Source organism: Agelaius phoeniceus, chromosome 10, assembly GCF_051311805.1.
Source record: "Agelaius phoeniceus isolate bAgePho1 chromosome 10, bAgePho1.hap1, whole genome shotgun sequence".
In the NCBI taxonomy this organism is placed as follows: Eukaryota; Metazoa; Chordata; class Aves; order Passeriformes; family Icteridae; genus Agelaius; species Agelaius phoeniceus.
In genome coordinates, this window is record NC_135274.1 from 26,385,943 (window position 1) to 26,411,384 (window position 25,442).

Here is a 25,442-nt window from a genome sequence, read left to right on the forward strand (position 1 = left end):
ATTTAAAAAGAAACCATGTTGCAATTCTGATCTTTTTATAAATTAAGAGTAATAAAATACTATAAAATATTCAGTTCCACTTAGTATTTTGAAGGCCTTTTCCTGTCTCCCTGCTGCCTCTGCAATATGAAGTTTTAATTCTCCCTGGGAAGGAGGTGGATGTAGCTCTACACAACTTAAACAGACAGAATTGGGTGACAATTCTCACACAGCAGAAGAAAGAAGATTGATACTTCTTGCATTTCAGTATAAATCCAGTTCAGTTCTAGGGCTTTCTTTCAGGACAAGAAAGAGCCATGGGAAAACCAGAAAATAACAAAGAGGTTCGAAATCAGCCAGTTGTGCTGTGTGTCCAAGCTGCTGTCACAGCAGCCCCAGTGCAGTGCTAGTTTGCTGTGGAATGACTGTCCCATTTCTATCTGCTATCAGGGAGCACAGTGATGGTGTCAGCAGTGAGAGCAGCCACCTCTGGAGCTGCTGCCACAGTAATCCCAGTGCTAGTTTGCAGTGGAATGACTGTCCCACTGCTCTATCTGCTATCAGGGAGCACAGTGATGGTGTCAGCAGCGTGGGGAGCCACCTCTGGCTCCTCTAGCACAATCCCAGTGCTAGTTTGCTGTGGAATGACTGTCCCATTTCAATCTGCTATCAGGGAGCACAGTGATGGTGTCAGCAGTGAGAGAAGCCAGCTCTGGCTCCTCTAGCACAATCCCAGTGCTAGTTTGCTGTGGAATGACTGTCCCATTTCAATCTGCTATCAGGGAGCACAGAGGGTGTCAGCAGCATGAGGAGCCACCTCTGGAGCTGCTGCCTGTGGAAGCTCTGCCCCAGGACAGGGCCGGGGCTGTGCAGCCTCAGCCAGGTGCTCCTGAGGAACACACCAGGGCTGCCTGGTGCAGCTCAGCTCAGCTGCTCTTTGGGAGCTCAGTGGGTTCCTCGAGGTGTGAACTGCTGATGGAGCAGAGCAGGTCACACCACGCCCAGATGGAGCCACAGAGCCCCGGGTTCCCTACACACCATGCACAGAACTGCTCTTTAGAGGGTTTTTAAAGTCTAGTTCTAATTCAGACATCACTCTAAAGATCAGACTGCTTTAATTATCCTGTGCATGCCATAGTTGAAGGATGAGGTAAGAATTTATGACTCACATTAACTGCCAGTCACCAGTTTCAGTCTTCCACATCATGATTCCTTTCCTACAAATTACTGAACAAAGCTATTTCAAACAAAGCCTTCTGGAAGTTTTTGTGTTAACTGTTCAGTCAAGAGCTAAATGCTCACATCAAGAAATAATCTTGTTTCATTTCTGCGCAGAGCCCTGCAGGACAAGGATTTTCCATTTTCTTAGACTTGTTTTCAGGAATTACGGGTGGATCACTGTACCTCAGTGATGGCCTGGAAAGGACACTGCAGTCTGTGACATTTGGATGACTAAAATTTAAACACTATTTGCAGAATGGACGTGACAGAAATATTGAGATGCATAATTAATGTTGTGAAATGTTTCATGACTTGCAAGCCTTGCAGCACTGTGAGGGGGCTGGGATGGCTCACAAGATGAGAAACCTCAGGGCCTCCATGTGGTTCTAATCCTTAGCCAGAATGGACAGGGCTTTTTATTCCCATGGATGGTTTTGGATGGGTAGCCATGGATGGGTAGCCTGACATGAGGAATCTTTATACTCAAATCTGTTATAACAAGATCGTTTCAGTCCCTCATTTTAAAAGTACATACATACATATATAAAAAATATAAAAAAAATTAATATATTTATATAATAAATAAATATAAAAAAATAGATAATCTGGGCAACAATAAATAGGTAAACCTTACCTATCTGATTCCTACTTGCTGAGTAAAAAGCATTGACAACAGCAGCTCCACTTATCCACCTGGTAACACCAGAAGAATAAATGTTAGTATTTCAATTGTTAATGGCAATGTTAATGATTGCTAGAATAGGCCTAGAAACTGTATAACAGAATCACAGAATATTTGAAGTTGGAAGGTACCTTCTCCTGTGAAAACTGGACAAAAGACTAGACAGAGTATTATTAAATACTTACTCCTCTTTGTCCACCTTTTCTCTAAGCTTTTTCAACCTTTTCTTCTGGGTAAATACTAAATTTTGAATAATGTTTTCAAAGTATTCTTCTTCCTTGTAGTTCAACTAAAAAGAAAGGGAGAAGAGGAGTTAGTGGTGGTGTTACTGATTTGGGATAAAAGACACACGGATCAGGAAAATCTAGTCTTAAGTATGAAGCAACACATTTCTAAGAACATTTTTTTATCTACCATTAGACCTCGGTTTGCAGAGCTCTGCTACATCACAGAGTTGATATTGTAGCTGGATCTATGTTAGCAGCTGGGTCCTTTTTCCAGAGCTCTTCATTCTCTCTTTCTGGACATATTTTGAGTGCAGTTCAGCCCTTGCTGGTGCTGCCCTCAGCCCCTGGAGCTGCCTGCTGCAGACCAGCAGCTGCCACTTTGGTAAGGAGCAGCTCCAGCTCAGACAAAGCACAGAGCCAGCTCCGTGCCTGTGCAGGCACTGCCCCAGTGCTGGCCACTCCGTGCCAGGGGAATGCTGCCCTGAGCTCCACTGGCTCCGAGCTTGCCCTCACATAACCCAGCAGAATGTGGTCCTTGGAATGCCACCAGGGCCAGGCACATCCGCGTGTCCCATCTCGTGTCACATCCCAGGCTGGCTGGTCACACTCCCCCCTTCCCCCTGCAGCTGGGCACGCACGGGCCAGTGGGGCAAGGAAAGCAAATGACCCTTTTCTTCTCTGAAAGCCCTTTTCTAATTCCCCTGCCCGTTGTGCAAACTTACCTCCAGGTACTCACTGTTGAGCTTGTTGTCATCTGTCACGATCTCATCGGGATAACCAATCCTCTCTTTAATTGCTATTGCCTAGGGACAAGGGAATTTGATATCCATAGCAAATCCAGCCATGTTTTTAAATAATAAATTATATAAGAAAGGCAATATGGAAGCCACTGCAGAAACCACAGGATGTTAATTATATATAGATTTTGTTTAAAATTTTTATTCACTGAAAGCACAAGTTTATGGGTTTTATCCTGTTCCTCCTAATAGCTGGTCAAATCACCAGAAATCATTCCTTCTCATTTTCAGTATTCTTTTCCTGTAGATATTCATTATCTAGCTCCTTAATCACTGATTTGCCTGAAAGGTCTCACTCTTGTATGCAGATTCTTCCTATTTTGTGTGCCTGTCTCCAGAGGCCCCTTCCCTTGGAGTCCTAAACTGCTGTGCCTATATAAGCATAACTATAAATTTGTTGGTATTATAATATAGAAGTTACTGCTTATTTTTTGTCAGGACAAACAATTTAAATACTGATTTTTATAGAACTACACATTACCAATATTTCAGACAGAACTTACTTTTTGTTCTGCTCTCTTTTTGGTCTCTGCATCCATCCAGGGAAGTTCATCTAAGGTTTTTATAAAAACATCACGTATATCTGCAATCATTTCTTCAACCTGGAAAAAACACCAGAATGTTACAAACCCACAGAGTAAGAGGGTGGGCAATGCAGTTCAGTCATGCAGGGTTACCATAACCTGATAGACATTGCCCCACTGGATGTTGTGCATCTGAGGGAATCGTTGTGTTTGTGCCAAGCCCAGAAATGGGTGGTTTCACACCAAGATTCCAGTGGTGATCGCACTCAACTAAGGCTTCACTTCAGGTCCGTTTTCAGGAATTTTCTGTGTGGCTGGAGGTGAACAGAAAAAACCAATTGTGCCCAGTGGTGGCAGGATGTGAACTGTGTCACTCTCAGAGAATCAGCGGCTGCTGGTGCCAGCGGGGGCAGCTCCTGGGATGTGAGGATGGGCTCCTGCACAGCTGCCCATGCACCTGGCTCAGAGAGCAGGCAGGGCTTCTTCCCTCCAGCTGCGCACCTGCAAGCCTCACATTTCACACTGTACTTGGTAAAAACCTGCATATTTAAACCTTTGTAATAACTCTTATTGACATTGAAAATCAAGCCCACCTTGATTAAGCTGTGATAGAAAGTGCAACCAAAGCTGTGTCAGGAAGAGCATGGCTATAGGGATGTGCTTTTTGTTGATGGAGGGACAAAACTATTCTTTGTCTTTTTAAAAAGGAAAGAGCTTAGACATTTCTTTCCTTGATTAGGTGAAAAAGCTACTTTATAGGCTTAAGGGACTTCAAACTTAAGGATAGCTAATTGGATAGAAGCTAAAAAGTCTTGCTTAGGCAATTTACTAGAAAAAGAAGAGAACAAAGAAACTAATTGCTTTTGTGAGGTGTTTTACTAGGAGCAAAAATCTCTTGCACTTGGCTCGGGTTTTTTTTTTTGGTTGTTATTTTGCCTTTTATTAAACCTTTTTGTTTCTAACACTGCAACAGAAGCTATCCTGCTATTTTTATGTCTCCAAAGGTAGCTGATCTATCTTAGGTGAGTGATAGACCTCCAAGAGCTTATGAGACCTGGCTTGAGGAGGCTCCTATTACTCATGGTGGTGATGAAGGTACCATCTCCTGTGAAAACTGGATAAAAGCCTAGACAGAGGATGATTAAATACTTAATGCCCCTGATGGAGTGCACTCGTGTCACTACAGGACACCACACGAGCGCTGTTCTCAAGGTGAAACAAGGGAAGTTTATTTTCTGACTCTAACATTTATAGATTTCTAAAAGTGACAGTGGATTGGAGGGTGACAGTGCCACCTCTCCAATGACACTGGACAATCCAACAGTCCATCAAATTTCTTTCTTCCACAAAAGAACGCGAAACAGTGAGTTATTTACAGAAAGTGTGTGAGAAAGCTCGTTACAAGAATGTCAACATCAGAAGGCTTAGAAAATCTTAAAGAATCGGGGCGACACACTCGGGCTGAGGGGCTGAAGGCCTTACCACGTGCTTGCTGTCCCCAGCAAAGGCCTCCTCCACGTAGAGCCGGCCCACGGCGCTCTCCATGTTCCCGTTGACGTAGTTGGCGCAGCGGCGCCACACGGCGCTCTCGGAGGTGGTGCCGTAGAGGGCCTGTGGGACACACAGCAGGGCAAACGGGTCTAAACGGGGCTAAATGGGGCTAAATGGGGCTAAACGGGGCTAAACAGGGCTAAATGGGGCTAAACAGGGCTAAACAGGGCTAAACGGGGCTAAACAGGAGACACACAGCAGGCAAACAGGGCTAAACAGGGCTAAACAGGGCTAAACGGGGCTAAACAGGAGACACACAGCAGGTAAACAGGGCTAAACAGGGCTAAACAGGGCTAAATGGGGCTAAACGGGGCTAAACAGGGCTAAACGGGGCTAAACGGGGCTAAACGGGGCTAAACGGGGCTAAACAGGGCTAAACAGGGCTAAACAGGAGACACACAGGAGGCATACGGGGCTACACAGGGCTAAACAGGGCTAAACAGGGCTAAATGGGGCTAAACGGGGCTAAACAGGAGACACACAGCAGGCAAACAGGGCTAAACAGGAGCTCCTCCACCTCCGTGCACACACCCAGTCCATACCCGGCCAGGGCACTTAGCTGCACTCACTCTAACAGGAGGATCACTAGGAAAACTCTTTCAAAGGAAGAAGTTCTGCTGTGGGAATACAAAGAACTTCCATGCCCAGTTGCTGAAATTGCTCAGCATTTCCTTAAAAGCACTAAGCTGTCAGCAGGATCGAAGGACTGGAAACCAAGATTGGGGCCATGATGTTTGCCTCGAATATATTCCCTTGGATGATGAAGAGTTTCTAACAAGTCAGTCAGAACTGTAATGCCTTGCAAATAAATGTGACTGTTCTGATACTAAAACGGGGATTAATTTAGATTCAGAAAAACAAGAGACCAGGTACCAGAGCAGTGCTTTCAAATCCACTCAGCTATCAGGCATAAATCCCATAAATTATAGATACACTCCAGCAGAGGCTCAGCAAACACATCTGGCTTTTGTGTGCAAAATCCAAAATACATTAAATATTTATATCCTACACCTACATAAAAAAACTATCTTCTGTGGCTCACAAAAGCCATCATTACAACTTAGGGAGAGGTGAATTTCTGCACCTTACGGAAAGCATTCCTCGTGTCCTTGTAGTCCCGGCTGAGGCTGTTGACAAGATCCATGACAAAGCGCCAGGCCATGTAATTCTGAAGGTCTCTGTTTAACAAAACAACCACAATAAGCTGGTGATGTTTTGAGGCTTTTGAAGTTTTCTGGAAAGAAAATGCAAATACCACACTCAACACACCTACCTGGAGGAGTATTTTAGGAGAACAGACCTGAGGTTGAGCAGGTAGTCAGGGTCATAAACAATGACGTGTTCCGTGTTGTCAACATTGATTTGCACAGTTGACATGATGGCATTTATGAATTCTGACCAGTTGAACTCCTGGAAAATCAACATGCATTATGATAGGGTTCGATCATAAACAGTTTAAGTATGTTTGCATGACACAGCTGCTCTGCCTTTAGTTTCCCTAATATTTGCACTACTTATAAATGGGGTCATTGTAATAATATCTGGCCTGAGATCATTTTATAGCTCTAGAAATGTTGTTAACATAGGGGGGTATTTGGCAGAAGGGGTAGAGAAATTGCTTTGATTCCAAACTAACACAATTTTTTTTTAATTTTTAAAGTTTCTGTTCTGCCTATTACTTTAAAAAGTGTTGGTGATTTTTCCCTGCCTGTGTCTTTGGAAAGGTTTATTGGAAGAGGTAATGTCTTCCATCAGACAAGTGGAGGTAGCTGAGGAGAGCAGATAAGCTTTCAGGAGCAGTCACTGCAGGTCTGGGAGAGAAGCAGCAAACTCCAGGCTAATCTTGGGAATAATTGCTGTTCTATCCTTAGACATTACAACACTACCAACTCCCATCAAGTGTCTTTTGAGCATTTTGGAATAAATTTAAATTAGTGCTGATCTGCAGCACCCCCCAGGCACTAATAATAACCAGGGCAATGCCACTCCATGACAGGAGTTGTTGTTTTCTGACAGGATGACTGTAATGGTAACCAACTACACCTGTGGGAGACGGTGAATTATGAAACCAATTAAACCAGGCAGGAGGCAACTGTCAGAGAATTAAAGTCAACAAAATTGCAGTGAATATGAAAAAGTGCCAGGAATAACAGTGTTTCATTGCACCTTACTGGCCTCAGAAACCTCAATAAAAGTCATGAGAATAAAAACTGCCCATGTTCAGTACGACATTATGTTCCTGGGGAGACAGAGCTGTGTTAGCAAAGCTTGGGCTGGTTCTCAGCTGCTCTCTGGTGCCATGAGCTAAAGGCTGCCCTCACAAACAGCACATGGCTCCAGGTGAGAGCAGAGCTGGCACATCCCGGGGGAGCTGCAGTGGGAGGGATGTGGAGAGCTGCCCTATTTCATGGGCCTGACAGCCTGGGCTCCTTGCTGCTTGCCCTGGGAGCAATAATTACAGAAGCAATGCTGGACAAACTGGATTTCTGTTCTGGATCTGCAGCTCTGGATGAACAGAGCGGGGCTGAGTATTCACTCAACATCCCTGAAGCAGCTGGTGGCTGCAGGCTGGACTCCAGTCCTGGGCCATAAACCCATGAGGATAAGGAACAGGATCAGAGAACCACAGAATGCTTTGGGTTGGAAGGGATCTTAAAGATCATCTATTTGAACCCCCTGCCATGGGCAGAGACACCTCCCACTGGAAATGGTTTTTTCTTTTGTACTTTTCCATCTTTTTATGGTGAGGCCAATGGGAAGATGCACCTTCAGGTTAGGAGTAGCAGTGGGTACAGAATGTGCATACAGCTCAGTGTCATCAGAAGAGCAAGAAGGACTGTGCACATCAGGGATCCTGTTCAATTGCAAATATGTCTTTAACAGAAAAAAAAATCCAGGCTTCATTGTTTAATCCCATCAGTGATAAATTAGAGGTTAAATACCAGGTTATTGATCACTCACCTTATGATTGATTACCAGGGAGAAGTTCTTTTGGAGTTGTGCCAAGGTCATTTTATTGTACAGCAGAAGTGGATCATTTCTGTCTTCAGATTTTGTTGTTGCCTGCCAGAGTTAATCAGGAGAAGATTACTGAGTGTATTAGTGAGTTCCCAGGAGTTTTGGTTCTGCTCAGGGTGCGCTGCTGCCCTGTGTGTTCTTTGTGACCCACAGCACGGCTGGGGAGGCACAGCCCCAGCTCACCCAGCTCTGTGCTGCTCTGGGCACTGGCACTTTGCACTGCTGAGTTCAACATCTGCATCTACAGCAGCGGATTTTACCCTTTTCAAGTGCTTTGAAAAATCAGTTATGCCAAGCCTCCTTTCATCCTTCTCTTCCACTTCCTCTTTCCTATTCTATTGTGCATTCAGTGGGTTTTTTTCTGTGTTTTTTAAACAAACTCCCAAGAGCACAATGCCAGCTCTCTTCAGTCACGTTGAGGCTGATGCTGAGGTTTGGATGAAAGGTTAAAATCCCAGGCAGTGGCGGCTTCCCCAGCACCAGCTGGGCCCCACCAGCAGCAACTGCTGCAGGGACATTGCAGGCATGAGTTCCCCTCATGCTCCTCTTTAAAGCCTTTCTTCAATGAATTCCCTTTTTGATAATAATTGCCCATTTCTGATCCAGGCCCAGAGGTGTGTTTCTCACGAAAATGAAGAAAATCCAAATCAGATGGCTTTAGTTTATATAAATGCTTTTCCCAAGTATGTGACCTTACTATCAGTGTAACTTCAAAAATAGCTGAAGCTATAAAATATGTATTCAGCCTATTTCATGGTCACCCTCAGCTTCAGGTCCTGCTACAATGGTTAATAATAATGAGCCACGCTTTGCTCGTGAATGCCTTTGGTTTTCTCCATGCACATTCAATCCCTCCCTATTCCTCCAAAGTCAAATTCATGATATTATTTTTCCTTTGCCCTTTTCTTTTAAGGGAGAACAGTGTTTGGTAAAAAATGCCCTTGGAACAATCAGCATTGTGGAGCAGCTTGTGCAGCACAAACATGACTTTGTGCTCACAGCAGGCCAAGGGCTGGGAATCTGCTGCTCTGGGATCCAAACAGCCCACAGGGAAACGGGACAAAGGGAGGAGAGGCCCCACTGTGCGAAGCATCTCCCAAAACTCACGCTCTAAACCACATTAACCAAACCCCAAGTCTGTCTCTCTCTGCTCTTGCAAGGCTTCTGTGAGCAGATCAGGATAAAACATTTTGTTGTTTGGGAAACAGCTGCCTCAGATACTTTCCCTGGCTCCTCCCAGGACACAGCTGCTCCTTCAGGTGTAACAGGCTCTGTGCATTTCTACTCCCACGAAACAGCAGCAGCAAGGAGGTTACCCACTCACTGCACAGTCAGCTCTCTTTGGTATTATGAAAAAAGCCAGTTATTTAAAGGACAGTTTAAAGAAGTTTTTCTTACATTGGCAATCTCTTTCTCCAGCTCCATAACTCTTCTCATTTGTGCAGAAATGTCGCTCTCATTGACAGGAATATTTCTTTCTTGTCGGATTAGTTTAGCTACAGAAGTCATGAAATCAACATAGGCAGAACATGCCTGCAGGAAAAAACAGGAACAGTTTAAAGACAAAACTCTTCCAAGGAGAGCACATCTTGATTATCTCCAAGATTTCACCTTCATTTTTATGAACTACAGTTCTTCATTCCTTATTTAAACAGGTCAATTTTATCAGAAATACTGTTAGGTCACAACTAGAAATTAACTGTGAGCATTCCCTGATGGAGCCCTGCTGGGTAACTGGAGCACTGTTCAAAGCTGAACACTCCCAATGACTGCACTGTTTTCATTATTTAGAATGAGACATTTGTATGTCCATATTTAAACCGTCACCCATGTTTTTTCTAGCTCACTTTAATTACAACTTCCAAAAATACCATTTCCAAAGAGCTGTGTTCCCAGGAACATAAACCGAGGGAATTTGCTTTGTGGGAAAAGCTCTCCCAGAAGCTGTGAACCTCCCCCAGTGCTTCTTGGAACAGCTAGAACTCACATTGCTGTATGCAAAGTTAGGTATACTACAGACCATTTATATGAAATCTAGCATTAAAGAGTTCAGTAATGATAAGAATGTAAATACAGCAGCAAATTCTCTGAAATGCCACACAGCCAAATATCTTAAGGTGTCATTATATTTTATGGGATCTCTGTTTTATTGTAATTCCATTATTATTTGTAATTCTAGTTCCTCATTTGTAAGTCACACTCATTTTTCTATCAACAGAAATGCTGTTTTCAATATTCCTTTTCAATGCAAATAAAAAGCCATGCACAGTGCTGGATCAGCTATCAAATAATAAATCTGTTTTATGCAACGTAACCTACCAAAGCAGTGATTAAAGCTAGGATGAATAAGGTGTGCATGTCATCAGCTTTACTGATAGGAGTATTTTGGTACATTCAGCTCCTAAGGCAGGGGACACACCTCTGTAATGAGTGCTGCATGTGAGCAATCGTTCCCTGTCCCCTCCTGGGCACCTTCCCTGCCAGCAGGGCCAGGCTGTGCCCACCTGGGGCTGTGCCCACCTGGGGCTGCCAGCAGGGACAGGGACAGGGACAGGGACAGGGACAGGGACAGGGACGGGGCTCAGCTGCCCAAAGGGCTCAACTCCCAGGGCCAGTTACAAGCAGGAGAGATCACCTCACAAATAGAAAAGCCCATGAAACCACGGACGGCTACAACAAGTCACAAAAGACAGTGCATACCAGCACTGTAAAAGCCATCATGAAATTCAATATAGCTATTACCTCAAACCAGTGATTTTTAGGTACCAATCAGTGACTTTATGTTTCTGCTAAGTGCAGCTCTGAAGTCAGGTAGCAAAGAACTAAGTCAGCTAATTTCATCTGGACTGTATAAATAGCTCAGCAATTTCAGTGGAAACTTAAGGCTGGAATCCCTCCTGTGTGAGCAGAGCCATCCTGTATCTTACAAGAGAAAAAGATTTTGAAATGATCTCATTGGCAGGTTCCAGCTGTGGCTCTGGGGCGGGCAGTGCTGCTGGGGACAGAGGAGGCAGAGATGGATTTGCTGTGTGCAGCTCCTGCAGTGGAATAAGAGCAGGAAGCAGAGCCAGGACAGGAGAGCAGGGCTGGGAGGGAGCAGCTCTGCGTGGAGCAATGACACTGGGACACTGGGAACCTGCCTGTCATCATAAAGCTGTTTTCCAGCAGTGTTGCCTCCTCCACTTTCCAGCAGTGCCGAGCTGATACTCAGGTAGGTCAGAGGACAGGAATGGTCTCTCAGTTAACACAACACATGGAAGGCACAGACTGTGCAATGTGAGTCAGCTCCTAAAGGCCATCTCACATGGAACTGGGCAGTTCAGATGGCAATGATTGTCTTAATGAGCATATGATCTGTAATTAAATGTAATCACTATTAACTGTTGGCACATCAGCAAAATACCTACAAAGCCCAAACGGCCTGCACACTTTCTCATTGCTTTTGCATTTAATTACACAGAAGGAATGTGGTTAATTAAAGGTCACTGTGGTAGCAGTTTCAGCTCCATGACTTCAGCACAGACACCCATGAGCTCTCAAGGACTTACAGCTCATCCAAGATTAGCAACAGGGATACAGTGTCAGTGCTAACAGGTTAATGAGACCCACAGAAGTAATGAGCAAACAAGAATTAAAGGAGACCATGCAAGGTTTCAGGTATCTGAGCCATTTCTGTGCTATCACATCCTTTTGCTGCTGTGTTTGTTTGTGCTCAGCAGTTGGGGCAGGAGACTGTGATCTTTTCAGATCTTTCATGCAGCAAAATGTCTCTTTGGTTCTGAGTGTTCTGTTTTTCCTCCCAAGCCTCTTCCTGGTGGAAGTTCACCTGCAGCAGCTGCTGCCAGTCGGCCACAGCTCAGAAGTGACCTCCTTTCTGCAGTGACACAACAGGGCTGCTCATGGCCACTTGTATTCTGCCTAAATACAGCTCTGACAGTTGGGGGATAGCTCTTGATCCAGCTGTGAAGCTGTGATGCTCTGTAACAAAGCTAATTTGTTTCATGTTTTATCTCCTTCCAAAGGGTCTTAAAAAGTCAAGGAGCTGCCTTGAAAATAGAGGCTGAAACAGGAGCAGTGTCCCCAGGGTGTGCCAGCTGCCCCTCACCTCTTGGTATGCCCCAGTGCACTCGTAGTAGTCCCGGGAAGGCAGCCCCAGCCCAGGCTGGTCGATCTGTAAAGGCAAAGAAAAACCAGAAGTGCTCAAGGGGAAATGGCAGAGCCCTGCACTCTTCTTTTGGTAACTACAGCTGCTGATGCTTCACTGGACAGATTATTTTCTGGCCACAGTGGCATTCCTCTCTCTTCTTGTGGCCCACCTTTTTCAATTGCCCACCTTGCCCAACTATTTTAATTCTTGTTAAACTCTTTGGTTTTTCTTTTCAATCTTTTTTTCTCCTGTTGCTGAACACTGCAAGGCACTGGCAGCCAGTGTGACAACAGGTGAGCCACAGGTGACAGAACAGCCCAGAGACAAGCCAGGCAGCTCCTGCATCTCTGGAATCCCTGCACGTGAGGGCCCACCCACCCCTGGCAGGAGAGACTGGCCCTTGCTGCCCTGACTGCTGCATCCCAGTCCTGCCCTGTCTGCATGTTCAGGTTTCAGAGGTGACCTTTCTGTCTCTGTCACTCCTGTCTCACTGGCAGTAACACTGGAGGAGCACACAGAACAAAGCTGTCAGCTGGGAGAGCAGACAGGGAGCTGTGAAACCCAGAGTCCCAGCTGAAAACCACATTAACTCACAAATTCATCTACAGAGTACTCGGGTCAAATTCGGATCACTGATATTTCTCCTTGCTAACTTTTATGTCTGTGCTTCCAGTTATTTGCTGCACTTTTGTGATCAAAAGGCCACGGCACCCAGGCAGACTTACGTGAATGATATGTGCTGTGGAATTTTTATCGTCTGTGCCAACAAAAAAATTAATAAGGACCTTTTTTCCATATCTGGAGTTGAGCTGTGCAATAGCTGTCTCAGCTGTCCAAGCAGTACCTAAGCAAATGGAAGGTATAGTCAGTCTGTATTTTTAGTAAGCAATAAATTAAATAATTCAGATATTTTCACAAAAAGGAAATAAGCACAGGTTATCTCACCATAGGAATCATCCCAGTTAGTTGTTGCTACAGGCCACTCAGACACATTTGGCAATAAACTAATTAGAGGACTTCCACCTCGGAGATCAATAGCAGCTTTTGGAAAAGACAAAATGAGTTACCATGACATTTTAAATCCCACAAATGTTATATATTATCACATATATTATAATGAGTTCAGAAAAATGAAGCTGAGAACAGTTTCCCCCATCGCCACAGCAGCAGTTTGCTGTGATGTATGACTGTGCCTTAACATTTAATGTAAAAATGTTCCAGTCACAAACAGCATATGCAGAGCCTTGAGACCATGACATTGAAGTACTTTCTTCTTTTCTCTCTGCAGATAGCTTGAAATAATAGTTTTGAAAAGTATTCATACTATTACAGAAACTATAAAGATATGATTTAGGAAGCACTGCAAACTGTTTTACTGCTCTTTGTTCCAGTGGCAGAGCCTGGTGTGCCAGGTAGCTTTCACTTCATCCCTGCTAGCTTCTACAAAAGAAGTTAACTCCCATTTAACTGAAAGGCTTTGAGTTTATGTATCTGCAGCAAATTAGTAACTGAAGAGTTGCCTAAAACACCTAAGGTAGTAAAGCAGGAGGTACAACACCAGTGTTACTGCTGGCATTCTGACTGGGCTCTATAGAATAGACACATTTCAGTTTTCACACAGGATATTATCTGAGAAAGGATGCACAGAATGGGACACCCTTTGGGTGCTGCTGGGGTATCCTGTAGGCAATGGCCTCAGGGGACACTTACTTTCATTTATGCAGGACCTGTAGAGGGTTTTTGCCTTCTGCACTGCTGGGATATCGTTGGTGCTGGGGGTGTCGAGGACATCTGAAACACACACAGTGAATCATGGTCACTGCTGCTCTGTCATGGTCACTGCTGCTCTGTCATGGTCACTCCTGCTCTATCATGGTCACTGCTGCTCTATCATGGTCACTGCTGCTCTGCCATGGTCACTGCTGCTCTGCCATGGTCACTGCTGCTCTGTCATGGTCACTCCTGCTCTATCATGGTCACTGCTGCTCTGCCATGGTCACTGCTGCTCTGCCATGGTCACTCCTGCTCTGCCATGGTCACTGCTGCTCTGTCATGGTCACTGCTGCTCTATCATGGTCACTGCTGCTCTGCCATGGTCACTGCTGCTGTGTCATGGTCACTGCTGCTCTGCCATGGTCACTGCTGCTCTACCATGGTCACTGCTGCTGTGTTATGGTCACTGCTGCTCTGCCATGGTCACTGCTGCTCTGTCATGGTCACTCCTGCTCTGCCATGGTCACTGCTGCTGTGTCATGGTCACTGCTGCTCTGTGCTGGTCATTGCTGCTCTGCCATGGTCACTCCTGCTCTGTCGTGGTCACTCCTGTTCTGTCATGGTCACTCCTGCTCTATCATGGTCATTGCTGCTCTGTCATGGTCACTCTGCTCTATCATGGTCACTCTGCTCTGTGCTGGCAGGCTCTGAGGAGCAGGGCTGGGCCAGGAGAGCTCCATGCTGGTCACTCCTGCTGTGTCATGGTCATTGCTGCTCTGCCATGGTCACTGCTGTTCTGTCATGGTCACTCTGCTCTGCCATGGTCACTCTGCTCTATCATGGTCACTCTGCTCTGTGCTGGCAGGCTCTGAGGAGCAGGGCTGGGCCAGGAGAACTCTGTGCCCAGCCCAGGGAGGCTCTGCCCTTCAGCTGAGGGGAAAGCTCTGCAGGTGAAGGGCCCTGCAGTGGCTGCAGCCTGTGCTGGGATGTGGAACAGAGCCAGTAGATAACTCTCTAGGATCCCTGGGTGAAATACAATGCTCTGACTCCTCAGGGACAGGTTTTAAGCAACCAGGCTATTGTGTGAAGACACAGCTGGCAAAACCAGGAGATAGGCAAAGTAAAAACAAAAAGGATATTTAGCCTGGAGAGAATGGGCTGGAGAGTGTTACATGAGTACAGACTGCCTTCTTGGACTCTGTTATTTTCACCTGAAAAAAGGGATGGTGAAGAATTTGATACTGTTGATATGGCAGGTAGGGAAATAGCTTCCCTGCTCTTTGGGCTTTCTGATGGAACACAGATAGGCAGGGCATGGGCTGCCAGAGAGCAGCTTGCAGCTTTTCAGCTGATGTGGACACAGACAGACCGCTCCCTCCTCCTCCTCCTCCTCCTCCTGCACCTGCCAGGTGCTGTCGCTGGGCAGGCTCAGGGTGGGGACTGCAGCTGGTCTTATCTGCAGATAGCAGCAAGGGCAGGTCTGCTCAGCTCTGCTCCAGTGTCAGACACAGCAGCACACTCCCAGAGCCCTCAAACACTTTGGGGTAGATTTGTCCTGAAGCAAACACAAAAAACCTGAAGTATCTGGTAGCATTTTAAGCTTTGCTAGAAAACTACAACTTCTTGGGATAACACGTAAGGCCAAGCAGAAACTTTATTTAGTCCCCAAACTGCACTGACCTTCTAGAACAACTTCTAGTTCGTCTCTCAAAATGTCAAAGTTGCTATAACGGGAGCTGGTCTCGGGGATGACGTTCCTCTTGAGCCACCCCCCGCACGCGTACTGGTAGAAGTCCTGGCAGGGTCTGGCACTGGGGTCCATGTTCTCCAGGATCCTGGCAGCTGCAGACACAGACACATTTTGCACACACTGCACCCTGTCTCTCAGCAGGGAGGTCATAAATGTACTCAGTTCAGGATAGGCTCAAGCGTACTTGGGTGTTCTAGAGCAAACAAAGTTCTCAGCGGCGAACAAGGAATTGCTATTCCTGTGCTGACCACACTGCCACACTTTCCAGTTGGCTGTGTTTACTGGTGGTAAACTGACAGATGTTCCTGCTCCCTGTGAGTGGTCACTCGGTTCTAAATAAAATGTAGGATGTTTCATTTACCCTTCACCTGGCCTTCTTTGTACTGAAACGTGGTGAAAAGGGACATGAAAAGCACAAGGCATAGCACAGGTTAATTATTCACTGTAATGTAATTTTGGTCATTAAGTATGATTTAGACTCAATTCAATCCTGTCTATTTCAATCAAATACTGGCTTTGTTGGACTATTTCAGTTCTTGTCAGGAAAGGTTTTTCTATTAATGCCTTCTGGAAGCTACACTCATTATTAGACCTGCTCCCCATTTTACTCTAGAGCTGATCCTGACTCTTGCTATCCCTTTGACTCCCTGGAGTGGCTTGTCCAGGACTGGCCAGTCACTGACCAGTAGTGACAGGGATTCTCAGTGAAATCCAACTCCTTGATCACAGCTTCCCAGCTGCTGCCCATAAACCCCCTGGGCTCCTCCCTGTACCTATTCCTATCCCACCCAGACTGCTTCTACCACCAGTGTGTCAGAACAGAGTCTGTCACAGAAAAGGGAGATCTTGGGAGTCAGGCAGGAGCTAGGGATACCTCTGAATTTCCCAGGATACTGAATATTCTTCCCATTTTTCTGACATTATTTTTAGTAAATTATGAGGCTTGTGATTTCAAGTGTTCATTCCTCCACATGGGCAAGTCAAATATTTATAGTTATTTTTCCAGTACTTTCAATATTTTCCATGTCTCTTGTGCTGGTGGAAATGGAGACACAGTCTGTGGTGTTTGTGTTGGTTTGCCTGCCCCATTTTTCTGTTGGCTCAGGAGTGTTACATTCTAGGCCAACATCTGATGATTTTACAATGTTCCAGCTCCTGCAAGATGGAAATAGCCATGGACAGGTGCATTTTCAACCTCAGACTGCTTCTGTAGCATAAAACCCACTGTGGAAATAGATGCAAAGCCTCCTAGTGATGGTTTCCTTTCTGAAGTCAATGGCCTCAGGGTGACTTCTATTTGAAGGGACACAGGATCACGCCAGCAGCCAGAGACTGGGAAATTCAGTCATGTTCTTACTAACTGTGACACTTGCTGCAGCCCCAAGTGCTCGGGGATTCTGGAAGCTCTGGTGCTGGTTTCTGTCCTTTTTCCCTGTTTCAGTTAGGGGAAGGGGAGTGTTTTGAATGCTGCAGTTTATTCCTGTCCTAACTCCACCAATTTGCTGTGAAAGAGGAAGGTTGTAACTACTCCTGCCATCTCCTGTTTTCAGGGCATCCCTCTGATCTCTCTGCCAGGCTGAGGCAGCCCCTGAAGGGCATCCCTGTCCCTTGGATGCCCTTGGCATGTGTCAGCCCAGCAGCACAGACTTTCCTAGCCAGGAGTGGGCACCCAGCCCTGCCAAACAGTAACAGCAGGACAGAAACATCTTCTGACACCAAGACAAGATGGCCCTTATCCATGGACTTGTCCTTTGGAAAAACCTCACAACAAAAGCCAGGAGAAAGCCATGTCTTGCTTAAATCTGAGGAATCATTAACAGTGTAATCTCAAACCTGGCTTGAACTGTGCAGTCAGGTTGCTCTGCTTGGAGTCAGCTCCTGGGAAATCCAATGTGCCACACAGAAATAATCATCTCCCACAGCTCTCCTGCTCCAGTGTCCAGCCCAGCCAATATCAGCTATCCAATTTGATCAGAACCTAAAGCCTAAATACTGCAAAAGTACCAGGAAGGGCTCAGCTGTGGGCACTGTGGTCTTTCATTTAGGGCTGCATGTGAAGTACATTCAGTAAGTATGACCATGCAGAATACTCTCCCCAAGAGTGCCACTTGCACACCTGAGCCCCAAGATAACCATTCATTATTTGGCTGATACCACAGACACATTATAATAAATTATTTTAAATTATATTATAATCGATTATGTTACAAATATTTTATTATTTTATCTCTAAGCCAGGTGGATTTATACCTATACAAATACAGGTAATACACAGTGTACTCTTCCTCAGTGCTCAGTGTTGCTGTGACAAACCAGAGTTAGGCTTTGTTCCTACTGTCACTTGTTTACTCAGTTCCTACCTGGCACCGAGAATGTAGAGCTTCATATCATCTACTAGTAATGATTAATCTCACTGTAGTACTCCTGATTGCCAGTTGTTGCTTTAATAGCTTACAAATAAAGAAATATGAGCTGGCAAAGCAACCAGTGACCTGGGAAGGATTCAGGAGAAAACAATATGCTTACCTAGGTAAGAAAGAGAGACCAAAAAAAACTGAGACCAAAATCCCAGCCTGTTCCATCAGGCTGTGCTGCCTGAGCTCAGGGAAGTCATCAGAGTGTGTCAGCTTATCCAAAAAATGCTCAAATGTACAAACTGCATTGTATCTTCCTGTGCCACACTGCAGTGGCCTCACAAATCCATGGAAGACAGTGCCATGCAGTTACTGGTATTTACCCTGGGTGTAACCAATGAATTCTCATTACATTTTTTCTTTGTTATTTGTTCATTATTTATTTTACTACTTTTTTTTTTCTTCTGGTCATTTATTTGCAGCTCTTCTGTCAAAATGAACAATCAATTCTGTCAGTATCTTCACTTTATCCCTTCCAGTGGGTAAATGCTGTTAAAGCATTTAACAGAAGCATGAAAGAGCAAAATTGTTCTGATTAATTACTTCAGGCACTTCTTGCTACATTGTGCCTCATTTCTCCAAACTTTTCCTGCTTTTCCTTTTGGAGTTCATTCACCATCCCATAGCCTGTCTGAACTCCCCTGTAGCAATGTGCATTCAGCTGAAAATGAGCATCATCAGAGATTAAAAACAATCTGCTAGAGAGCTAATTGGATCATTTTCCCAACCGCAGCATGAGCTTTCATGCTGGGAGAGGAGCACCTTGGAAGTGGAGTGAACAGACAGTGATGGAAATAACAAACCTTATATAACCTGAAATGACCCTGATGGCACTGGGCAGCTCCTGGCACGAGGGGCTGCCCTGGGGCCTGCCCTGCTCAAACAGCACCTGCAGCCAGCAGTCCCATGGAAGTGAGGACACCAATGAACTGACTTTGCTCTGCTGGCTCTGCTCTATCTGCAAGGTGTACCTAAAAGGTGTCTGTGAATCAGCCCCTTTGGGAGCCTCCATGGTGCTCTGTCCCTGGGATTCTTTAACAGCTGCCCTTGTTACTGAAGGATGAAGCAGCTTGTCAGACTATAACAGGCAGAATCTCTTGGACATGGAGGAGGACTCTGTAAGATTGACAATATCATAGCACCAGAGTTTACTTTTGCAGAAGGTCTATGCCAAGAAAATCATGTGGGGTTGCAGACCCATGCTCCCATTACTTGTCTGCAGTTAGGTGGGAGAATTCCGTGGTAGCAATTTTGTTTAAAACCACATAAATTGATTTAAAACATATGTATTTTCATTCTTACCTGATTTGATACAGTCTGGTGTCTTGCAAATGCCATCTAAAAGAGAATACAATCATATTCTTAATTATTTACTCAATGTCAATATAATAAAATCTACTGTAGTTATTTCCATTGACAGTCAGTTTAATTGCAGTGTACAGTAAGATAATATGAATGGACACCTTACAGTCAGTAAGGGAATATTTATAGGATCAGGCTCTAAAAATATCATCATCTTCAACCCTTTAGGGTCATTCAGTGCTAGTCACTCATCATGTGGAATTTTTGTAGTCATCAGAGGAAAATGACCCATCAATTGGAGGTGGGCAAAATACTATTTTTATAACAGAGAAGCAATTTAGAGAAAAATAGCTCAAGGACTGGAGAGAATGACAAAGCCAGTTTGAAATTAGCAATGCTTTACAATGACAAAAGGATTTTCAAGGAATTATATGAAAATTCTGAGACATTCACTCTGAAGTCTTCTGAACAAAATACAGGATTCAGGAATATGAAAATATTTCCATTTGAGACTTTGAAAAGAAAACTTTCTTTTTTCCCCCCATAATGGTATTTTTCCAGCCCGTAATTGAACTATACTTCAATAAAAAGCTTAAGCATAACTGTTAGGTACTTCAAAATTTAAAAAAAACCCACTTAATTCCAATATAAGGAAAAATTCTAGTTTGACCCTAGATGGAAATTTTAGCTTCTCTGTATTATCTTTCCCAAAAATTACCAATGTATTTCCTCCGAATGAAATTATTTTGCTCTGGCTACTGAAGCACAAAACCTCTCAGGATGACTACACTCACTGAGAGTCCTTGCTGCAAGAGCCTGAAAAAGGAAAAAATAGGAACACAAAGGGAGCCCTGGAGTTTGGTTTTCTTCAGCAATGTTGTTCTTTGTTGGGATCGTTGCTTACTGAAGCATTAATTACAAACAGAAGTATTCCTAAGTCAGAACAAGCAGATGGTTTGTGTTTACCACAACTTTGCATGAACAAACGAATCCACCGAGTCCCAGTTGGAAAGAGGCAGTTTCTGAGTTTTTCCAGCAACAAGCCATGTGGATGCAGCTTTGCATTCCAGCCAGCATCCCAGCCCTTTCCTCACTGCCTGTACCTGTGCTCCCAGGTACAGCAGCTTCACATTTCAGCCATCCCAGCCCTTTCCCCTGCCTGTACCTGTGCTCCCAGGTACAGCAGCTTTGTATTTCAGCCATCCCAGCCCATTCCCTTGCCTGTACCTGTGCTCCCAGGTACAGCAGCTTCACATTTCAGCCATCCCAGCCCTTTCCCTTGCTGTACCCCTGCTCCCAGGTACAGCAGCTTTGCATTTCAGCCATCCCAGCCCTTTCCCCTGCCTGTACCCCTGCTCCCAGGTACAGCAGCTTTACATTTCAGCCATCCCAGCCCTTTCCCCTGCCTGTACCCCTGCTCCCAGGTACAGCAGCTTCACATTTCAGCCATCCCAGCCCATTCCCCTTGCCTGTACCCCTGCTCCCAGGCAGCCCCATGCACTCACCGTCGTACGTGGCGTACAGCACGATCATGGTGATGGCCACGATGGCCAGCAGCAGCACCACCACAGCCAGCCCTATTTCCAGGCCACTCCATCCCAGTTTCTTCTTTGGTTTTGGAGTATTCATTTCAGTTATATCCATCTGGCTTTCTGACTTGCCCATAACCCAGTGTCTGGAAGAGAAATATTCACTGAGTGAATTAGGAATATTCACTGAGCGCTTACCCTGAGTCACAGGCTCGAAACCGTCTCCTCAACTGCACGCAACAAAGGTGTTTTCTAGGTGAGTTTTCCAATTGTTTGTAATGCTACTGGGCTGTCAGGAAATGAAGAATCCTGCCCTCTGCCAGGCCCGTGCACACACACACACACATACACATACACACTCACACTCACACACACTCACACTCACACACACTCACACTCACGTACCATGCACTTTGTGTCATGGATGGAGAGCAGAAGAGTGGAGTTCCTTCACGTGGAGGAGCTTCCTTCACACCACACAGAAAAGGAAGGCCAGCAAACCAAAACCTATTTTTAAAATGTACCCGTGGAGTTTAATCTTGTGTGAAGGTACAGGAGTTCACAAGCAGTAAAAAGCAAGTCTCTTTGCTTGAATAAAAATTAACTTAACCTGCCAATTACTTATCTAATGCCAAAGGTCAAAATATGCCATTGTGCTTCGCTGTCACTTCTAAAATATTATGTAAGCAGTTCTTGACTACAGCTTTACAGCTGGCTCTAAAAATAGAAAAAAAAACCCAGGCTCTGCTGGGAGCCTGTCAAACTCACACTGAAGACAGTGAGTGTTCACAGCAATTTTTAAAGAGCTGTGAGCAGGGCTGTCTTTGGAGGTTAGAGCCCCGCTCTCCGGAGTCACGCAACGCCGCTGGCAGCAGCTCATGCTCACTCGTGCAGCCCTTGCAGCAGCGCTGGAGATCCTCCTCCTCCTCCTCCTCTTGCTCTTCAGAGGGAACTGGGCCACCTTTGCAGTGCAGTGGTGGCAGCTCTGGGCCCTCCCTCCACCTGCTCCCACTTATCCAGGGCCAGACTTTCCTCCACCAACTGCGATTCCAACCCCTACACACACAGCAATGTATTTCTCACTATTTCACAATGGGAGTCCCTGCCAGCATTTCCTGGGGCACTTTACATCCACAGGCAGTCCACACCCTTTCCATTCAATGAGAAAGATTATGAGAGATTCACTGGGATAAATAATGGGAACACTACATTCACCAGACCCCTCACACAAAGGCCAACCTTCCTTACACCCTCTCCCTCTCTGCAGAAGTCAGTGAGGGACCATTCTCAGGCTCTGCATCCAGTCAAGTCTAAGACTCAGAACTTCATTATTTTAAACTGGCTTAGCTGTATTGCTGCCCTGTGTTCATCCCAACTCAAACTCTCCTCAAACTGCTGCAATCTCTCAGATCTCCAGTCTTAGCTTTTCTACTGGACTCCTGCCTGATTATTTTCCTTAGTCTTCTGCCTGATTCACATTCCTTAGTTTCCAATAATCTCTTCCTTCCTCTGATGTCCACCTCCCCTAGAATGAGGCTCCTCTGCTGCAAAAACAGGTCCCTAATGTGTATGTTTATTAATAAACTAAAGATGGCCAATATCCCACAGATGTAAGTGAGATTTCATGTGGCATGAGTTTACCAACACCTATCTTGGTGGCTCACTGGACATTCTCTCACTGTTCCTCTACATAAATGAGAGGATATTTTATTTCTGCATGTCCATCTGCCCTTCTGTCACTGCTCCTGGGACTTCAAGCCGCAGGAGGTGACTGGCAGTGCCAGAACTGCAGCTCTTCCATGGCTCAGGAGGCTGGAATCCTGAGGTCTTCCCAGCCTCTGTCTTTCTGCACCTACAGGGACCAGCACAGCTACTTTCACATGCCTCATCAGCTGCTGTTTTTCTCTGAAGAACAGGATTTTTGGTCAAATGAGCCAGTGGTCTCTGAGGCACAGGACTGAAATCCCACTGAAATGTGCAAAAGAGTGAGAAATCTGCCCTGCATTAACTATGGGCTAGAAGTTCATAGGCAATAAAAAAGCAAATTAATCATTATCCCCTTCTCACTTCCAGTCATATTAAGCAGCAAAAGAAAAGTTATTTATATGGACTAAATAGTGCCGAGTCTCCGGAATCCTCTGAGCACTTGGAGCCTCACTGAAGCAATGATGCTTATCTCCTGACTCTGGTGGTGACTTTGAGCACTGAAAATACAGTTCCATAGAGCAGCAGGAAACACTGCACCTTTCATGTGTAAATGTGTTCTTTGCAGTCATCTGCGTTTTTCCAAGCGAGCTAATCTTTCTGTTCCTGCAGGAGAGCTCCTCTGTCTAAAGGCATCTGACGAATTTTTACTTCTAGTTATTTGGAGAGTTGAACCCATCTGCATTAACGACCACCAGGTAGAAGCTGCTTTATGTGCTACTGCAAGCACAGCGAAACTGTAGGAATAATTTAAGCAGATACAAGCCTCGGTATTCTGGTTTTCTTACACTTCTCCTGGTGCTTATGTGATCCCCTCTGCTCTGCCTGCTAAAGCTTAGACTCCACAGAGAGCTGAAGATGTTTTGCCAGATGCTGATCTAGATGGCAGAAGGAGTTAATGAATTCATTAGCTTTTGGATTTGGGATGGGTTAGTTAAAATCGGTTTGTGGCTTACTTGGTTCCCAGCGTCGCCTCCACAGAAAATGTAGCACATCACAGGAATACTTTACTGGGTTTTCATTAACTTGTGCAGCCTGTCCCGTGCCAGCCGGGGCATCGCCGGGCAGCCTGCGGGGGCTGCTGCTCTTACGGTAACGGCACGGAGCCCAGCGCATCCCGGGAGCCGGGCACAGCCCCGGAGCCGGGCACATTCCCGGAGCAGGGAACAGCCCCGGAGCAGGGAACAGCCCCGGAGCCCGGCACAGCCCCGGAGCCCGGCACAGCCCCGGAGCCGGGCACATTCCCGGAGCAGGGAACAATCCCGGAGCAGGGAACAATCCCGGGAGCCGGGCACAGCCCTGGAGCCGGGCACATTCCCGGAGCAGGGAACAATCCCCGGAGCAGGGAACAGCCCCGGAGCCCGGCACAGCCCCAGAGCCGGGCACAGCCCCAGAGCAGGGAACAATCCCCGGAGCCCGGCACATCCCGGGAGCCCGGCACAGCCCCGGAGCAGGGAACAATCCCCGGAGCCCGGTAGAGCCTCGGAGCCCGGTACAGCTCCGGAGCCGGGCATAGCTCAGGAGCCGGGCACAGCCCCGGAGCCGGGCATAGCTCTGGAGCCGGGCATAGCTCTGGAGCCGGGCATAGCTCTGGAGCCGGGCACATCCCGGGAGCCCGGCACAGCCCCGGAGCAGGGCACAGTCCCGGAGCTCTGCACATCCCAGGAGCCGGGCACAGCCCCGGAACCCTGCACATCCCGGAGCAGGGCACAGCCCCGGAACCCTGCGGATCCCCGGAGCTCTGCACATCCCAGGAGCTCTGCACAGCTCCGGAACCCGGGCGCAGCCCCGGAACCTGGGCGCAGCCCCAGAACCCTGCACATCCCCAGAGCTCTGCACATCCCCAGAGCTCTGCACATCCCCGGAGCACTCGGAGCGCGGCTCCGGCCCCCGGGGAGGCGCCTAAGGCCGGGCCGGGCCGCCCTGGGCGGGGAGGGCGCTCGGCTGTGCCGCAGCCGCTGCCCGGGCCGGTCCCGGCCCCCCGAGGGTGGCTCGGGGCGCTGCTCCCGGGGTGCGACCCCCGGCCGAGCCCGGCCCCAGCCCCAGCGTCCCGGCTCGGGGAGCACCGCTGCCAGCTCCCGGCTTGCGGAGCCGCGCAGAGCCCCGTCCGTCCGTCCGTCCGTCCGTGCCGCCCCGCTCCCGCAGCCCCGTCCCGCACTCACCCGCTGGTGCTCGCAGGGCTCCGGCCGCGGGGCCGCCTCGCACATCCCCGGGCGGCGCCGGGCGGAGGCGGCGGGGACGCCCCGAGCCGGCGGGTCCGCGCCCGCGGGGCCCGCGGGGAGGCGGCGCCGGCTGGGGCTGGGGCTGGGGCTGGGGCTGGGGCTGGGGCTGGGGCTGGGGCTCAGACTCGGGCTGGGCTCAGGCTCAGGCTCGGCTCCGGCTCGGGCTCGGCTCAGGCTGGCGGCGCTCAGCGCCCGCGGGCAGCGGCGGCGCCGCGGGGCTCCCGCACGGCCGGGACATCCGAGCCCGGGCGCTCCCCGTGCCCGCTCGCCGCCGATCAAAGGAGCCCTTGTCCGCCGGCCGCCGGGCCAGCAGTTCTCCGGCTGACCTGAAGGCTTCTTCCTCTTGGCGGTCATAAAAAGGCGATGGGGCAGGAAACAAACAAACAGCCCCCCCGCCCCGTGAGGCGCCGTGCTCCTCGCCAGGGCTGCGCCGGGCCCGCTGCAGCGGCCTCTGCACCTGCCCGCGTCCCGGTTCCCCCGGGCCGTTCGGGGGAAGGAGGGAGGCGATGCGAGGGAAGGTTAGCGGCTGCATGCCTGCGGCTCCGTGCCTGCTTCCATGCACACTCATCGCCTTTGTCAAATTAATGCAGTCGCATACGCTCCGCAAGATCTTGCATCCTCATCCACCGAGTGGTTTCTCCTTGGGAGCGAGATAGCCGTGG

The 25,442-nt window shown here is 47.3% G+C and overlaps 1 protein-coding gene across 1 annotated transcript in view; it reads right to left on the reverse strand.

The window, feature by feature from the left end:
* Window positions 1-24,844, reverse strand: part of MME (membrane metalloendopeptidase) — a 34,186-nt gene extending 9,342 nt beyond the window's left edge. Inside the window, exons 1-17 of the mRNA XM_054639406.2 lie at window positions 24,721-24,844; window positions 20,831-21,000; window positions 19,326-19,361; window positions 15,540-15,701; window positions 13,857-13,937; window positions 13,092-13,187; window positions 12,872-12,990; window positions 12,105-12,170; window positions 9,398-9,532; window positions 7,943-8,044; window positions 6,255-6,391; window positions 6,066-6,159; window positions 4,913-5,041; window positions 3,410-3,508; window positions 2,832-2,912; window positions 2,068-2,171; window positions 1,835-1,893 (exon numbers count right to left, since the gene is read on the reverse strand). Coding sequence (XP_054495381.2) covers window positions 1,835-1,893; window positions 2,068-2,171; window positions 2,832-2,912; window positions 3,410-3,508; window positions 4,913-5,041; window positions 6,066-6,159; window positions 6,255-6,391; window positions 7,943-8,044; window positions 9,398-9,532; window positions 12,105-12,170; window positions 12,872-12,990; window positions 13,092-13,187; window positions 13,857-13,937; window positions 15,540-15,701; window positions 19,326-19,361; window positions 20,831-20,990 — 1,660 coding nt within the window. The 5' untranslated portion in view covers window positions 20,991-21,000; window positions 24,721-24,844. The remainder of the gene's footprint in view (window positions 1-1,834; window positions 1,894-2,067; window positions 2,172-2,831; window positions 2,913-3,409; window positions 3,509-4,912; window positions 5,042-6,065; window positions 6,160-6,254; window positions 6,392-7,942; window positions 8,045-9,397; window positions 9,533-12,104; window positions 12,171-12,871; window positions 12,991-13,091; window positions 13,188-13,856; window positions 13,938-15,539; window positions 15,702-19,325; window positions 19,362-20,830; window positions 21,001-24,720) is intronic.
* Between the last annotated feature and the right edge of the window lie 598 nt (window positions 24,845-25,442).